This window comes from Antedon bifida, chromosome 9, assembly GCF_963402885.1.
Source record: "Antedon bifida chromosome 9, ecAntBifi1.1, whole genome shotgun sequence".
Taxonomy (NCBI): domain Eukaryota; kingdom Metazoa; phylum Echinodermata; class Crinoidea; order Comatulida; family Antedonidae; genus Antedon; species Antedon bifida.
The window spans coordinates 232303-245088 of NC_136234.1; the positions used below are offsets into that span (position 1 = coordinate 232303).

The following is a 12786-nucleotide window of genomic DNA, read 5'->3' on the forward strand; positions in this document are numbered from 1 at the left end:
AGGCCGGCCTTAAGGATGCAGAATTCGTACTGATGAGAAAGGTCAGTTGAGGTTGACTACTTTCAAGACGTCAAGATCATCATCAGCTGCGCGCTCATCTTCAGCCACCTGACACGACGACGACCTTGGTTGGTTGAGGTTGTCTGCTTTGGTTAATACATGGTTAGGATTAATTGATACAATCCCTCATTAACCACACATTTATTTCCGCTCATGACACATGTTTAATTTGCAGAGAACAGTACCACTAGCATCATTATGACGTTAAGTGATTCATGTTAATTTCTTGAAATAGGTCCATGCATGGAGAAAGGTCCATGATATAACCATCTTTCAATGAATTTTCAACAATCAGTCGTGCGCGTCAATTTGTTTTTGTCTCTAAAAATAAACTTTATTGTTCTTTACATCAGAAAGTGTTCCTTACATTGCACATATTAAAGTATACAAGATATTTATCAAAAATCAGTTACTAGTATTATAATGATAATAGAGAGGTTTCGCAATCTTACGAATACGATAACGAAAACGGATACGTCACACATTTGTGAAACTTTAACACCGCGAATCAAGTCGCCGACTTTTCTAGCATGAGGCGAAAAAGATGTCGAAACGCGATCAAAATGAAAAGTACGGTGAGTACAGCGGTGATTTTGTTGAATTATCTGGTTTGATCACTTTTAAATGCATATCTAGTTGTAGACCTATGTGTTATTGGTAGGCCTATTATTGTTATTGTTTATCATTGTTTTAAATACATTTTATTTGTCTTTTGTCTTTTTTAACTTCTTGTTCCCAATTGATGAAAATAATCGAAAAATATTATGATTGAAAATGGTTATGATTATAGGCGTATAGTTAAAACAGTAGGACCTCAACAGAATGTCACGGGTTGTTCACAGGGCAACGCCTCCAGCACACGTCACAATTTGTTGCTTCGCGTTTGCCATTGCCTCACATTTTGTTGAAATCAAAACAGCTTAAGATACTTAAGACGATTAAACAATCATCACTTGTTCTTGAAGTTCAATGCGTTAGTGTTGGGAAAACAAATTAGTAACACAATACATAATTCATCTGCATTAACATAAGATATGGTAGTACGATATACGGCATTGTATAACTGGAGGTTATTATAAATGAATCCCCTATGCTTTGGTAGGGCACGTAATGCGGTCAGGGTTTAACATTAAGCCATGTGACTATGTGCAATATTACAACATTAAGTGCAATACCGAAACATAAACCGACAATAATTATAGTTACGGTACAGATGGTCTGATGCGTTTATTTTATACGTTGTTTACGACGTAACGTGAAAATAGAGTGTCATGTTCAATATTTTACTAATTATGTATTTCGTCTATTCTGGGCTGTTTGTAATAGGCCTATAAACGATTCGATGACCGTATTCGGGATTTTGAATTGAGGGTGCGTTATGTATCGCTTTTCCTTTACAATAAAAACAAACCTATATTGTAATAAGAGAAGATGACTTACAATATTAAAGCAAACGTTTATTGAAGGTCTCGTTAAATCACCACATGTTAGTAATCGCAGTATTTTCCGATTGGTTTCAATTTAAAAATGCATGAACGACCTCATTCCTAAATGAAGAAACATACACTCTGTGTGAAAGGGGCTAATGTTAGCCCTTTAATTCTTTATCCAAATTTAACAGTACATATGTTTTCTAATAAATTCATATTTACAATAAAAGGTGGGATGGGCCGGTAATACGTGAAAATCGAAATGCTACAATATTTTGGAAGGTGAACTTTTGTTTTTTTGTTTATTCTCGATTTATGGTAGACCACAGCGATTGATGGACGGACCAATTCCTTTGGTGTGAGAAAGTCTAGACGTTATTAATATGACCGTTATCGAATTATGGTAACTGCCGAAATATTATTTAAATAAACAAATATAAACAATGCATTGCAGAGTAAAATTAAATGTCGAGCAAATCTTGAACAACGCGTTCAGAAAATGAGATATTTTATATACAGCGCCCTCGGTGTTTTTTTAACTACTTCACGTACGACGTGTGGATATCGCATGCAGTATGATGACACGGCAGAAACGCGTATTAATATTATGCGAATAATAATGTGATTCAGATTGTCTACACGGCACCTATCCACTACTTTTTTATCAATGGGGCACCAATAAAACGCAATACAAAACATTTTTTTATCTTGGTTTAATTGATTCATTCCTCGTAATTATCTACCAGAGACTAAAATTACAAATGATGGCAAAGTATGAAAAATCCACAATGTTGCAGAGTGAAATAATAAAGTACTTATAATGTATGTAAATAATAATATGATGAGACAAAATTTTGAAATATAAAAAAAAAACATGCTTGCTATATAATAACCAATGACATTACTTCAGATACAGTTATAAAACATAAGCAATGTAAATGTTCTGAATTATGAACAATGTTTAACTTAAATTAGCTTGCCATAACTAAAATCAATAATTGGTGGTTTACTACCCTGAATCACACTCATAGATAGTTAAACCAAAACTATATATTTAGTTAATTCAGTGTCTCTTAGATAGCCTGAGAGAGTGAATCTGTAAAATATACTCTTATTAATTTAAATGAGATTTATTCGTGTTTGAACAAAATACACACACAGTGAAATTGACCAATCAGAAGCGAATATATATAGATGGAATTAAAGTGTTTTTTTACTTAATCAATATTTTAGTAAGAAGGTTAAGAAGCTTCCAGGAAAGCTTGCCAATATCACATTCTTGTAACACCATTACTTGAATGCACAATCTTAAATTACAAACTATCCCATCAATACATTTTCAAAATACATGATTTTATTTTTTCTGCCACTCTATTGAAATTAAAATTTAAAAATAAGAATTAAAGATTCTTGAAAAAATAAAAATAAAACCACACAAAGATGAATGAATACTAGTTTTTACAGAATCAAGAAGACTTATGTGAATACATTATATACATTAGAAGCTGAAATATTAGAAAGAGCAGCACCACAGTATGGATCGGATATTTATATACAAATTATATAGTATATTGTGATTCTTAGTCTTTATTTAAATAAGAGAATTATCTGCATAATATATCTACATCAATTGATTTGTTCCTTTCTTTAATATCATTTTAAGCTATTTACAGCAATTAAAGATACACCATAAAGTTTTATTTTTATACATCAAGATGGTTTAGTACTTCCAAGTATGATTGTAAGAACTGTACTTAAATTTCAACTTTAGAACTCTCCTGTAAAAACAGCACTACTTAGATCACCTGAAGGGTTATAAAGAGGATTAACTGGGGACCGTGGGTACCTTTTTGGGGATTTCCCAATATGTTTGGGGGTACTGTTCCCATCTTCTTTTGATTTACTTAGAAAGCCAAAACGCTTGGACTTTGTTGGTGTGCCATATTTGTGTGTAACTGTTTTCTTACCGTGCCCACGTACTTTGGTTGACTTTGCGAGGTGAAGAGGTAAGGAAACTTGTTTTATAACTTGTACTTCTTCAAGTACATTATCAGAGCAGTTTTCAACCAGTGGAGCTGGACGGTGATACCTTCGAGTTACTTCTTCATCATCAGCTTCCTGGCATGGTGTCAGCTTTTGGAATCTCGTCTCGTGTGTCTGGCTGAAGCGTGGTCTTTGCTTAAAGTGGTTCTTTGGTATCCTTGATTTAAAGATGTCTTCTTCCTCATCATCAGAATCCTCTTCTTCTTCATCGTCGTCATCATCAAATGGTTCTTGTGTGTCCACTCTTGACAAACCACTTTCAGAGCTTATCGACTTCACTAGCGAAGTCAAGGGAAACTTTGGTGATCGCACTCCAGAACCTGCTGAAAAACTTTTCCGTAAAAATTGTTCCGACCTCTGAAATGGTTCCATTGATTGAGAAGGTTGGGATGGTAACGATGGACGACGTCCTCTAGAAGAAAACCTAAGTGGTGTTCTATTTAACATCTTTAATGGACTGTTGTCCTCTGTTGAACTGAACTCTACATTAGCTTCAACAACACTGTTACTAAGTCGTCTAGCATCAAGTGAACCGATACCATCAGGACACGTTTGTGACCTTTTAACACGTCTACTCGGAAGAGTACATGAACTATACTGCCATTGAGATCTGTTATTAAAACCCTCTGTTCTTGTTGAATTCATTCCTCTGGGAAGAGAGTTATAAAATGCACTGGGTACTTTAGTTTTAGAGTTACCTTCTTGAACCAGTTTTGATCCTTCACAAGAGTGCGGCGGTTGTACAACAGTTTTACTCAATGTTTGTGACTTGGTATTTATATTTACTGCATAACTTGGTGCATAATTTACTTTATTACTGGTCTCATTTTCCTCATTCGTTTGCTCAAGATTTTTAATCATTATTGCAATATCCTCGATCTTGTACATTCCTTCGCTATCGTACAATGATGCTCCGCGACCGCTATCTACTGACGTGGATTTTTTAAGTTTCTGATGTGCTTTTAATTCTTCTTCACTTCCTAAAGTGTCTAAACTATCAAGACTTGAAGTTTTACTAGTTGTCCCATCACCTAGTTTCTTGTCGTCACCACCATATTGAATACTGTGTGTATCAATGTAATCTTGAGTGTTACCATAGGTATTTGAATTGACTATGGACTGAGAGCTAGTGCCACTGTACATCTGGGCATTGTAGGCTTTATGTACATTAGTGTGATTCTGATTGAGAGCCTGTTTGTTGGTACAGTCTCCTCTATAATAATCAACAGTAGTACTTGCATTATTGTCATTAGAAAACATTATTGGTGGAGGTATTACACTTGAAGGTCTGTGTTCTTCATTGGCTTCTACATTATTATAATTACATTCTACACTGAAAACAGATTTAGTGCTTGTGACACTGATGTTTGATAAAACACTTGATAGAGATTTTTGACTCGCTGAATGATGCATGACTGGTGCTGGATTAGCATGTTCTGAATGCTGTACAACTGGATTAGTCGGACTAGGTGGAGCAAATTCTGGCGAACTCTCTGGTGAAGCTAAGTGGTTACAATGCATTCTAACGCTGTTGCCTCTATACTTGTTAGCTGTGTTTGGTGTGACAGGTCCCTGTCTCTTAAGGCTAGAGTCATATTTCCTACCAACATGAACAACAGCAGTTGGCATTGACGGAGCCGGCTGATCGACCTGATTATTGTTGTTATTTGCAACAGTTTCTTGGTTGACATTACGAACAGGTCCTTTCCAAGACATTTGTACATCGACAAGCATTACTTTTGGTGATTTTGTATTGTCTTTTTGAGGTGTAGCAACCTTCCCATAATGTATATCTTGTATGGTAACAGCAGGGCCAGATCCAAAAGAGCTTTTTGTGTACATCTTGTTACCAGTAAGTACCTTTGCAGGAGAACTTGATGATTTCTTATGTAAACGCTTAGTTTGTCCAGCTAGGGCATCATCAACGACTTTTAAAGTACCAAGCCCTTTTTTGGGGGGTCGATTTGCAAGTCTCCAGCCAATTGATTGTTCACCAGGAGCTAATCCTTCAGGGACTGGTGTAGCCTGCAAGATACAAAGACAAATACAAAGATATTAAATCATGTATAAAATAATACCACCAGAATTATGAGTGAGAATCAGTATCATTTAAGGCAAGATACAATGACAAATACAAAGATATTGAAACTATTGAGATGACTGTGGGAATAGAAACACATTTGTGATGGACAAAACAGAAAATGAACTGAAATGTATTTTTGGCGTCAAGGACAAATGAATGTTAACAGTTCTATTTCTGAACATAAATGAAAATCAACCTATAACTTGTTATTATTACTGCATTTATACATCATATTCAATGTAAAGAGGACAAGGCCAAATTTAAGTTCAAACAATAAAATAGAATTACACATCAGGAAATATATGACTACCAAGGTCTGGTGACTTTGTTATTTGCTTATTTCAGTAAGAAGTCATACTTACTATTAGTTATTAACAATTTACATAAGGAAAATAGTGCTTTGATTAAGTACACACCCTAAGAACAAACTTAATAACCACCTGTTAGTACTGAACGTTATTGTCACCCACCCTTAACTTTTCATATCGTGTGCAAAACTGTATCACTAAGACAGTACATGCTTTAATAACACAAATTATGTTCATTACAAAATAATAAAATAAATCAGAGGGTATATCAGATTGCAATTAACAGACATGACATCTCCAACCTTCACATTTCTAAACAACTGTAAATATCTTTTGCACAACATTAACATACATGATATTCTACATTGAACGAGACAGAATAGCTCCAGGTTAAAATTCTTCAATGAATGCTTATTATCATTTCCTTTCAAGACACTAGACCACTTGAATATAAATCATAGTAAAAAAGATGGCTTATAAATACATTATACAAATTTTAGGTACTGAACGCAATTTAGTGTGTCCCAGTGAATTCAATTTAAATTCACTAGTGAATAAAAGATATGCAGCACTGAATGAACCGACTAATGATATTGGGGTTATGAAAGGGACATCAGTTGTCATGGTCTAGTGTGTATCCAGCAATTTACTGTTTCAACAGCCGTAAATATTGTGATCTTCAGTTCAATTTTTACAATAATAAGGACTGAGAGTCATAAATCATTTGTTGACTACTACTTACCTGGCAGGCAACTTAAATTTTTGTATATCTTTTGTTTTATTTTGTTTTATTGTAGGCCTAATTTTTATCTTTTGATGTTTTTAACGTAAATTAGAACTCAATGTTCTAATAATTTGGATGTTGAATTTAAATAAATACCAATAATATTTTGTTTTTAGCGAGTTCATAGGATCATAGGATCATACAATTAATACCGAGGATTAAATTGCAACACAAGAAAAATTGATTGCAAAAACAAGACTGCAGACTTAAGCTTGTGTTGATTCAATTAGGCAACATCTTCAAGATTAAACCCTCAGGTCGTACGCAAAATACGCCTACTTACACGTTTCTTCAATTAATCCTTCTCTAAATGAATCTAATGAACTACAGGATTCACTTGAAAGCTAGTCATTGGTCATTTTATTTACTCTGATGCGAGAATAATCACTTGTTTCCTTTTATCTATGAATGTGTTTACGGCAAAACATGAAAGCTTGACATACAGTCAAACCTGTTTCTAACACATCACCTTTAAATGTGCAGACATCTGAAAATCTCTATAAATATGCAATAATATTTATAGGCTTAAGATTTTAGGCTCCAAAGAATGATCTGGGATTTCCTTTTAATCAATTCTTTTGCTACCCTATCATACACTCAAGGGTGTCATTCATGTAATACCAACATTACATCAATCTTCTGAATGTTTCATTCAAATAAAAAAAAATGATAATGCATCATGCAAGTCTTTAACTTAACAACAGACAACATCTTCCTTCTTTAGTTATTAATTTCATGACTAATGCACAATTAAGTTATTTTATATCAAAATCATAATAAAAGCCGCCTGTTAATTTCTGTCAACTTTCCAAGAGATTTTCACATCAATTCTCATTGATATTTTGTGTTCTTTAATCTAAAAATTGTACTATATTATGTCATTTATTAATAACAAATTAATCTGTTTGTGATACCATAGAACATGAGATGGTGCCATGCCTTGCCGTACTTAGCATCCAATTTCATATTAAGTACTGTGGCTTTACAATGTACATCATCATATAAATATTTAAATGAATGAAAAGCGAAACAGTCTTCAATCATTTAAGACTATAAAAGTCAGGATATTTATTCAAATCAATGACTTATATGTTGTTTGGGAATTGATGGGAATTATCCAGCATGTCTAAATATTGTTAAAGCGTGTATAACACAATGCTGTAAGACCATAACAACTGAGAACAGAGTAATTAAAAAGATAGTGTATGTATAAACAAAGTGCTTGTTGCTCTTCTTGTTTATTATTAATGTCAGGATATTGCTCAGACAAAGGGATTGAATGTTGTACACATACACAGCAGATTTTTCACACATCCTAATGTCTTGGTCATGTGGTCAGATCATCCTCTGTTTAACTTATGGTTTGGGCTAATTTGATCCCTAACCATACAGGTAACCATCACCTCATATTGAGTATAGGTAGTTAGGTTTTCGCACCGTGGCTTTAGACAGCTCTATCCCCAGAGGACTACTCATTCAGAAGCTATATCAAACGGAAAGCTTATTATCTACGGCTGACATTTTCGGTATTTTGTAAACTCGACTAATTGATAGGTCCAAGCTGCTGGACCCAGAAAACGTCAATGTTAGTCAAAAAGTCGAGCGGCCTTTTTTGTAAGAAATATTTCTTGTTACATATGTAAAGTGGCCACATATTTTGCATGAATGTGGCCAAGCAATATAAAAGAAAGCATCATATAACATTTTAATTTTACATTAACTGTTATAGAGTATTAAATGAAGCAGAGTTAGTACCTGTAGTTTGATGGAGCGATGGCCAAGTTTCTTCTTGATAGACGAGATAGATACAGCGCCTTTATCAGATGAGGGGGTTCCACCACCTAGGGTGTGTGTTAATGGACCAAAAGACCGCCTATAACAAGAATAAAGCAATTAGTTATATTGTATACTATACTTATGTAATGAGTATGCTAAGAATACATGTTTTAATAATATTAACAATAAATATTGTGATATACGGTATACCAGAATTCAACTGTTAATAGAACAATAACAAATGTTTAGTATAATATAAGTTCAATAAAATATCAAAACAAAAGAAAATTTAAAGATAGTACAGGTAAATGTTTAAAATGTTTTAAAAATGTGCATTATTATTCAAAACACATGATGTTTTGAATTGATGTAGAAAACAACTCTCAACATTCACTGTGTTATCAAAATGTTCAAGATAAACTTGTATACTGTAGATTAACATCATATCATTTTCATGTGAAGATATAAAACATGACATTTAAACCAGGTAGAAAAATAAGAATATTCTTGTCAAAGTTTACTTTTAAAAAGAGATAATTCATAAACAATGAACGTTAATATGTAAATTAAGGTTAATTCAGAGTAAGACTGGTAAACAAGAACATTAGAGATTTAGACCATGCTTAATTACAGTTTTTACCAGTATATTTAATGAGGCACTGTATTAGTGCCAGCAAAATTATAAGTGCTGCAGTAGCATAGGACTAATTCAAAGTTCAGACTTAATGGATTGAAATTGCTGGTTATAACAACACCTTGCAATTACCGACTTAAGCTTAGTTCAGACTTGGAAACAACGCAAGGACGTAAGCACAACGCAAGCAAGTACTGTAATTTTTTGACCAATCATGACACAATGGGTCATCCAAACCGTCTTCTGTGATTGGTTAATTCACTTGCATTGCGCTTACATCGTTGTGTTACCTCCTAGTGAACCAATTCAAGGTTTTATTCAATAAAACGAAAATTTACATTGTAGCCAAAGGCTAAATTGTGTAAAATTTTACAAAATATAGCACATATAAAAAAGGTATCACATAAAAAGAACCAATTTTTATCAACTTGACCGAAAATTAAATTATAATTATAATAACAATTTTGTTTTAATGGAAACATCGTCTAAAATTATATAAGTCAATAATGAGGTAATAATAGAAAATTTTGTTATTTAAAGGGAAACTCATGACAAATCAGTCAATTTTTTAGCAATATTTTGTTGCCTGGGGTGGCAATGAAAACAGTCAAGTAACATTAAGTAATGTAATGGTAAAATAGCCAGATCATCGGTACTGCAAGTACTCAAAAGCGGATGATGTTCGAAAGATAGCTTCCTTAATTGTGAATACAAGGACATTGCTTATAGAATTATTGACATTTTTATGGACAATCTTTGTTAAAATTACTTCAATAAATTAAATAAATACGTAATTAATCTTTATGTTTTGTATAACAAAATAATCAATCCGACTACAAACCATAAAAAAACAAATTAAACTTTATAAAAATGTCAACCAAGTACAAATTATACGGGGAGTTGTCAAATATTAATTGTTCAACTCCCTGGTATTTACTGTAAATATTCATAAAGATTGCACCAAACATTTTAATGATATTTATTCAGCAATTTAATTTTAAATACAGTAAGTATCATACCAATATTTCCAATGGCCTTGGGTTTTCATTTTGTTTATAGAACTATGGCATTATACTTATATTTGGGTTATGAATTCATAAAGACTAACTAAAGCAATGTAAACAATATTATTATTAATTTAATACAATATTCATAAAAACAAGCTAATATATTGTGAAGCATAATCCGTGGTAAACTATTCAATATACAGTATTGTGCAATCATGAAGAATAACCACAGTAAAAATATGTATTTTGGAATTAATATCTTGAAACACAATTCATCAAACAAATTGTACAAAATGGAAATTATAATAACATGTTCACGATTCTGAGGTGGTAACGGTTCATCTGATATATGCGGAGCATTGAATAATGAATAGTGTATGTACACATTATGTTCATGTACAGAACTCGTAACTTTGTCAAACATAAGCTTTAAAGATTGTGTGGACAGTCACGCTTGTTAATCAATTGAGCTATTACATTTTTGCTGCCCTCGGGATATGATAACTCGATAAAATCAACAACAACTCTCGGTATAGACCCGAGATATATGACAGTTCGATCTTGTCTTTAAAATTGCCTAATCTACAGACATTCGGTAATGCATGATGAATTTTAAGTGATAACAGTTTTGAAATTATACAAAATAATGTTACATAAAATTTCATAACAAACAAGTGTATTGTTAATTTTTTAACAGAGCATACTGTATAAGATACAAACAGGATAACACTGGCTTTCAAATTGAATGTTGAAACTTAACAGGAAATTAGGGAAATTGGTTGACAATAAAATTTAAATGATTGCGTGCAATGGTTGGATTGAAACGGATAAAGATCAAAATAAAGGAAGAAATGCATTGATAGCTATCTTCCTGGATCTTTACTGATTTCCTAACGTATGGAAAAGTTATAGAAACAAAGGGATATTATCAATCAAAGTTTTTCACCCAAAAAAAGGCAAACTTAAAGGAATTTCAAATTTTTCCCCATAAATTGTCTCCCTATATAGTTCTAGTTGTGTTCTAATCAATATTAATTGATTTGAAGGAGGTTTGCGCAGCTTTTTTTGTTGTTTGCGCTGTGAAATCAGTAATTTTCCCAAAAATTGAAGTTTTTAACTAAAAAAAAGGCAAACTTAAAGGAATTTCAATTTTTTTTTCTCATAAATTGTCTCCCTATATAGTTCTAGTTGTGTTCTAATCAATAATAATTGTTTTTAGGGAGGTTTGCGCAGCTTTTTTTTTTGTTTGCGCAGTGTTTGCGCAGTTTGCGCAGTGTTTGCGCAGTTTAGCAATACCCATTCCAAGTACTGTAGTTCTAGATATAATATTAATCTACAAGGTAGGCTTGAATTGAACAAAAAAGGAAATAACTGTAGTAGGGTGCAGATAGGTACAGATAGCTATTATTTATTAAGGAGTGGACAATATTGGTAAGAGTGCACAAAGGAGTGGTCAATTATTGGTCAGAGTTTTACAAACAACAGATTTTAATGGTTTACTGAAGTCACTGTGTTCAATTTATTCTGTGGTTGAAAGATTTCAGAATCAAGTGATATGATGTGTTTCACAAGTGAAGTAAACCACAAAATAACAAGTACAAACAGCTAGGGTGGAATGTTAGAACACATAAAGCTTCCAGAGTTCATCGACACCTAACCACTAGCACGTCATCCTCTATACTATCCTCATTTTTATATTGCCATTAAAAATTTAAACTTGCCATAAAAATATTTAAGCTTGGCTGAATATAGTGACATTTAAATTCAATACGTCTATATGAATTAAGTATTCAGTGAAAAACAAAAAAACATGCTACTGCTGTAGAAAAGATGGCCGTGAAATTTCAAAGGTAAAAAAAGCAGCCTGAACAATTTAATTGTACTACAGGTAAACTCTCATTATCCAAAACCCTGTAAACTACTGTAAGACAGTCAATGTCTACAGTAATTAGTGGTGTTTAAAATGTCCATTAATGGTACAAAATTCTCTTTATCCATTTATTTAAAAAATTACAAATTATACAGACTAAATCAACATTTTCCATAGAAACATTTTTCTAAAAACTAAAAATTCACTATTAATGTACAGGTTGGAATGTGACACAATTATAAATTACTGCAAATGTCAAAGTCATGCATACCTTTACAAACATAGCATCACAAACCAAGAAGTAATTTTATTAAAACAGAGTACATGACTAATTTCACTGTAATGTATAATGAAATGCTATACATTACATGAAGACTGCATCAAGAATTTGAAAAATTCAAATAAAACTGAGCAGAACTGAAATTTTGAACAAATTTAAATTGCTATGATTCAATACAACAAATAACAGCAAGAACTATAGCATAATTATTGAACACTATTATTATTAAATATTACATAAAAGCTTTAATTTTAAGATACACTGTAACATAATTATTATCACTGTCAAGTTTCATATTTTGTATTTTCTGATTTACCCACCCTTACCTACTTTTAGTTTATTAACATTTTCTTAGGTGGAAATAATTGTAATTTGTGTATCCTTTGTCCTTTAGAGATGTTTAAGGAAATCCAAATTAAGAATGACTTTGTTCGTTGATGTCTTTCGGAAATATTGATTGGCAAGTAACAGGCTTCTAGAGTAAAAATCTTCACCTAGAAAGTGGTTGTCA

At 32.5% G+C, this 12786-nt stretch overlaps 2 protein-coding genes across 2 annotated transcripts in view; one reads left to right on the forward strand and one right to left on the reverse strand.

Moving 5' to 3' along the window:
• The window catches only part of LOC144851834 (lysosomal proton-coupled steroid conjugate and bile acid symporter SLC46A3-like), a 123302-nt gene that overhangs the window by 35214 nt on the left and 75302 nt on the right, over positions 1-12786 (forward strand). The gene's annotated exons all lie outside the window — the stretch shown is intronic.
• Positions 2182-12786, reverse strand: part of LOC144852303 (uncharacterized) — a 29737-nt gene continuing 19132 nt past the window's right edge. Inside the window, exons 8-9 of the mRNA XM_078710078.1 lie at positions 8464-8581; positions 2182-5558 (exon numbers count right to left, since the gene is read on the reverse strand). Coding sequence (XP_078566204.1) covers positions 3258-5558; positions 8464-8581 — 2419 coding nt within the window. The 3' untranslated portion in view covers positions 2182-3257. The remainder of the gene's footprint in view (positions 5559-8463; positions 8582-12786) is intronic.